The following is a 6000-nucleotide window of genomic DNA, read 5'->3' as shown; positions in this document are numbered from 1 at the left end:
CCACTGGCTCCTCGAGTAAGAAAGGGGGGGTCAGAAAACGCTGGGTTTATATGTGCCGAGTTTAAAACGCCCCCCTTTATTCAAACCTCCCCACTGTACTGGCGGAGGTTGAGCCGGCCCTGTCCGTTTAAACCAAGAAGACACCCATACCGACTCCTCAATGCAAAAAAATAAAAGGGTGCCAAGAAGCTGGGACGAAGGAACGTGGGTGTAAATAGACAGTGAACGCTCTTGGTCTCTCTCTCCTCCTCTCGCTCTCTCTCTCTTCTCTCATCTTTCTCTCTCCCTCCCCCTTCTCCTTCCCTCTCTTTCTCTCTCTCTCTCTTTTATGAAATCAATGAACGAGTTATTGGGTAGGACATAAATATAAGGAATCAAAGCCTCCACCGGGACCAACGGCATTGCGCGCTTTTGATATGCGTCTTCGCCAAAAGCTACATGTGTTTTCAAATTATTGTAAATACTGGCTTTGATAGGACGAGAGCGGAATCGTCTCTGGCACGGCTTGGTCTCGGAACCAAATTCTGACCAAGACTTCCACCAGCTTTTTTTTCCTACCGTAAAACGATTCTCCACCATCACCATCCGCTGCTGTTGCACCCATCCCAACTCACTGGCCGGTCCGAAGATGGCAACTTTAACCAACGGGCAGGTGGACGGCACGGTGCACGGTGTCGGTGTGGTCTCCGCCAGCACGAACGGACTCGTGAACGGATTAAACCACAGCCACAGTCCGGCGGGATGCCCGGCCACCATCCCCATGAAGGACCACGATGCCATCAAACTCTTCATCGGTCAGATCCCCCGCAACCTGGACGAGAAGGACCTCCGGCCCCTCTTCGAGGAGTTCGGCAAGATCTACGAGCTCACTGTGCTCAAAGACCGCTTCACGGGCATGCACAAAGGTGGGTTATATTCCCTGAGACACCTATTACTATTCTCGTTTTTCTTTTTTGTTTTTATTTATTTATTTATTTATTGTTTTTTGGGTTTTTTTTTTTTGTGTGTGTGTGAAATCTGTCACACACTATTGAGAGCGGGGACCCTAAATCACGCAGGATTGGACCGGTATAGGACAGAGCGATTGTTGGCAAATTGTGCAATTTCCTATAGTGCTGAAGCTTGAATGACTTTCTGCGTGTTGTTTCAGGGATAGATGGCACTGAAAGAAAAAAAAGGGACCATCTCTTTCACTAGACTTGTCACTGCCCGGTTTCCAAATCCTGTGCTTCATTTTCTACCTTATTGAGCAAATATATCCCAGCATGAGAGTGTCACGAATCGGGAGTCACGACGTCTTGGATTTATGTAGGCTGCTGTTAGGAGGAGCGGTGTTCCTATCTGGGAAGCGTGCACGGGAGTATCTAGTCCGGCGGTTGTAAACGTGCTTTCATTCACAGCGCTAAATCCAGGCCATTAACCTCACGTTTTCACGTCGCAATAGCGGGGAGGTTGTGTTTGATTGCCCCGCAGCACAGTACACTCTGTTGCCTGTAACTCGCTCGGCGTGTGTGTGTGTGTGTGTGAGTTGGGGGGTTGGGGGTGTGATGGGGGGGAGGAAGGGAAGGGGGGAGGTAGAGAGGGGGCAGGTCGCGCGTGCACGTGTCAGCGAACGTGTACGACAGTGGAAGGAACAGGCCTATGAATATAATGTAAGCCGACTTTCCTTTCTTCTTTTCTTTTACAGCCTTTTAGCCTTTGTTTTGTTTTGAAATCAGGTGCTTCCAGTTATTCTTTCTTTCTTAAATAAAATCTAAAAAAGCATCCCTGCAAAAATGACAGGTTGCAAAGATATATATTTGGACAGATTGAAACTTTCCAATGACAGTCAGCCTTCTCTGATTTTCTTTCTTTCTTTCTTACTTTCTGTAACTTTTCCTGGTGCGGCCACAGCTGACACTGAGCCCGATCCTTTTGCTAAAATATAGGTGGCCGTGAATTATGGTGAACTTTTGTTGAAACACGAGACCCCTGGCTGGATCAGAAAGGATCGGCCCTGACAGGAACAGGAATCATGGCCCTTTAAACCTGTATTTTATTTTCTACCCTCAAGGGAAGGGTCATTCTGTGCAAATCACCATCTAATGAGAGGTCACTAATTGATCTGCTATAGCCTACCTGCAGGACATCTCCTAGGGGAGTAAGGTGCATCAAGAATAAGCTGTCACTTTTCAGGCCCCCCCCACTCCTCCCCCTTATGAGCCTCTCTCTGTCCCGTGTAAACATTGTGTGACATCCACCATGTGTCAGGAAATGATTATGATATACAAATACGTCCAGAGGGCGGAGACTGTCTGCAGGCATGAAAGAAACCAAAGAGGTGGGAGAAGGGTAGTGGTGGTGGTGGTGGTTGGGGGGGATGGGGGTATCTTTTATTAATAGCCCAGCTGTAGTAGCAACTCCCTGTTGGACAGTTAATCACCAGTGGCCCCAGAACTATAGGCACGGCTCGCCAGCTGATTCTAAGAACTGTCTCCTCACCGCGATATACGGCCCTGCTTCCCGGGCTGGGCCCCCGCTTTCATTAGCGAGCCCCCGCTGTGCTCATATTTTAACTAGCTGGAGGCACGAGCTACTCCCTGGCTTACGAGCTCACTGCAAGCTGTTTGAAGGCCGCGATTTCTCCACAGCCTCCTCACACCATCCTGAGGTTTCTGTACAAGATCCCCAAATTAGCAGTAAAAGACAGCACGTCCCACAAATAACAGGTAAAGTGACTGACTGTGAACGCTGCCGTCACGCTGGTTTTATTGAGGACTACGCGGCATAAGGGGAGTCAGGTAGAGTAAGCCATCAAAGCGAGAGTTTGAGAGTAAATGCACAATCACTTTGGAGCGACTCAGTTAATCTCTGCATGTTCTAAATTGAAATCTCAGCTGTTAAAATGATTGCGATTTAATGTTTGGACACGGAGTGGTTATTTCAAAGTTTTCCTTTAGTTTCCTGTACAACTTGAGAGAGTCGAGCTGCGGGCATGATGAACCTTTACGGTGTGAAATGCTCCAGTGGAGTGAAGTCTATAGAACGGCCCACTAGAAAACTCCTCTTCCGTTCCTCTCTTCCCCCTTTTCTCTTCTTCATTAACTCTGCTCAATCCTCTTCATTCTTTCCGTTCCTTCCTTCTCTTTTCATTGAACGTGTTGCCTGTTCAGCGACAGTGCATCATGCTCCGTAATGGCTGTGGTAGTACAAAGCCTCAGGTTGAACCGGAGAGTACAGATGACCGATCATTTTACTTTACAGTTTTTGTTGTAGCCCTGTTTTTCCCAGTGGTCTATAAGTTAGTAACTGTCATAGTTAACACTGTAATGCCTCATCTGGGGATACTGTAGTGTTCATTTAACTTTACCCACAGAGACATGTCACTTCTACAAAGAAATAAGCGCTGCTTTCAGGTAGATAATGCAAAGCTTTTTCTGCTCCGGGAGGTAATAAAAGGCCCTTGTCCTTTTCTGCTGTACATCAACAAGCTTGGTAATACTACCACTGAAGAAAGAGACCCCTATTATTGCTATTGTCAGCTCCGCCTGTGATACTATTGCCATAACCCTCCCCATAATGACTCCATGTATCACTAGTAATCTAGTCTTTAGGATTGTGTCCCCTTGCAATGGAGGGGTGGAGGGAGCGTGGAGGAGGGACGCTTGGGACGGGGGTCGCCAGAGCTTGGTAACGGGCACAGGGACACCAGTGCAGGCCTACATTCTCCCAATGATTTTATTTCTCTCCCCTCTGCGACCGAGCCATGCTAATAGAGGCCATTTATAATGGTCACCGGCTGCTGCTGCTGCTGCTGCTGCTGCTGCTGCTACCAAGCACAACGGGGCTGAGAGGCACGGAGAGCACAAAGAGCCAGCCCTTTCTCTTCTCTCTGGCATTGCAGCATGGGAGGTGGGGAGCTATTCTAGAAGAGTAGGTGTAGATATGATTGCTAGCCCTATTCATCAGCCTGATTTCATGTAATAATCACTGGGGAAATTGAGCTGCGATGATATGGGGAAGACGGTTAATAATTGAAGGTGTTATCTACTGTTTACTGTCACATCTATGGGCAGGTATCGTGTTAGTAGACAGGCCTTTATTGTCTACATCTTCCTTTTTTTTCCCCTAAGCAAATGCATATGCAACTGTTGCCAAAGTTTGCTTTACTGTCGTTTCATTCTGTGGTAATTTAATGCGAGCAATATATTTGCCCTTGGTCAAAATAAAATAGATTAGGAGCAGCTCCCGCCATAGGCTCAGACAGTTAATGTAGTTACAAAGCCAGAGAGTTGCTCAAAGTAAAGGCAAGTGTTAAAACTTCATTTAGAGTTGGACCAAACTGTCGGTTTTGACCGAGCAAGGGATGAAGAAAACGCCAAATTATTTAGTTTGGATCAGTTGCTTTCAAAAGGCCTTCTTCACTGAGAAAACAAACTACTGGCTTAATGTATGGAAAGAGCTGCACTGGCTATTAAACCATTTTATAATCTGATATCAATACTTGAGCTGAAATGATCATATAATCACTTTAGGTTCAGTATGATTAAAATCAAACAAGCAGAGATAACAGTGTAATGACCAATTCTTTAAATTTACCCAAATTGCAGATGACTTATTCTACAGATGGGGGCCATAATCTGTGCAGGTCATAAAGGGATGGTTCCTTATGAATGCCTTGGGTTTGATATTTGAGCCACTTTTACTTAAATGTGCCCAGGAAGCAGATTCAGGTGATCACTGCTTCCCATGTTTGGTGAGGCCAGGAAGTCACGATGCCAGTAACATGAACAATTCATGCTGTGTTTTATTGCAAGCAATTCGATGTTACAGGTTGCCATATGCAAACAAAAACAAAGGAAGAGAAAACCGAATTTGGCTCTGAACAAAGAAAGGATGACGTTCTTCGTCCTGCAGGTCTGCGTTAATGCAGCATGCGTTCCGGCCGAAAAATTTCACTCCGGTTGCATCATCCTCTCTGTGGAGTCCTTCTCTCTCCTCCTCTCTCATTCGGTTTGGGACGATTGTGTGTGTGTGCATCAACGTGAGTGTGTTTATGTGCGTCTTCTCTGTCTGGCCCAGAATCCTCAGCTCAGCTCAGAATGCACGCTCAGGCCCCACATTGTGCCCTGCTTCTACGAAGACGCATCACAACTGATTCTGAGTGCCATAGAAAAGATCGCTTTATGCCAAAGTGCACTCTACCATCATCGCCACACCGAACCCCCTCGCCCCTGTCCTGTCAGAGCCCAGAACTGCCAAGCAACAAGAGGCGGAGCCAGACTGGGGAGTACAGTGAGCCTAATTTGTCAGGAGGACCATTGTCAAGGCAGTGCTGCCTCTGTTGTCCATTATTATTGGAGGGGACTGTCAGATGGGGGCCGGCTGATGGCCGAGCAGGGAGCCAGTTAGTCGCAGTGAGAGATGGTCTTGCCGAGCCAATGGAGGGAGTGCTCATGCAAGCATTAGCATGCTAACAGCAGGTTAGGAGTTATGTGTCCTGTCAGGAAGGTGGAGCCCTCTGGCTCCTCTGACCTCGGCAGTCCTCACATTAAAACCACTGACCTTTACATACACACAGAGAGATAATGTGAAGGGATGGCTGTACCTGTTCATCTCATTTCACTTCAACTAAGATAACACACTCAGCATTCAAAAGGCAACTTTGGTGCACACAAAAGTAAATAATTGCATTTTTGTATATACGGAAAGTGGCCTGTAAAAGTTCAGGAGCCCGTCAAGCAAAATGGTCCGGTTAGAACATACCGTTGTGGAGTTATGCAGTTAATGGTCACACGTGGAAAAGTCATGTCTCACTGTGGATGGCAGTGCTGACCTGTGGAGAAGCACAACACAGTAGATTTGTGGCCATTGTTAGAGGGTTAGGTCAGAGAGAGGTTGCTGATCTCAACAGTTTTCGCAGATGGGTAGGCAGGTAGGTAGATGTACAGATAGATAGATAGATAGATAGATAGATAGATAGATAGATAAAGTGTGTAAAGGCTTTCTTGTGTTTTGTTA

General features: G+C 46.8%; 1 protein-coding gene across 8 annotated transcripts in view; it reads left to right on the top strand.

Moving 5' to 3' along the window:
* Window positions 1–628: 628 nt before the first annotated feature.
* celf4 (CUGBP, Elav-like family member 4) overlaps window positions 629–6000 on the top strand; it is a gene marked incomplete at both ends in the record, with an annotated part of 75426 nt that continues 70054 nt past the window's right edge. For 7 of the 8 annotated variants that reach the window (XM_084543049.1, XM_084543046.1, XM_084543048.1 and 4 more), the window contains one exon: window positions 758–905. In XM_084543049.1, coding sequence (XP_084399175.1) covers window positions 761–905 — 145 coding nt within the window. Of the gene's footprint in view, window positions 906–6000 lie in introns of all 8 variants that reach the window. The other variant, XM_084543042.1, reaches the window with a different exon arrangement.

The sequence above is a fragment of the Chelon labrosus genome, assembly GCF_963514085.1.
Source record: "Chelon labrosus genome assembly, chromosome: 4".
NCBI classification, from domain to species: Eukaryota; Metazoa; Chordata; class Actinopteri; order Mugiliformes; family Mugilidae; genus Chelon; species Chelon labrosus.
This window is presented reverse-complemented; position numbering and strand designations above follow the sequence as displayed.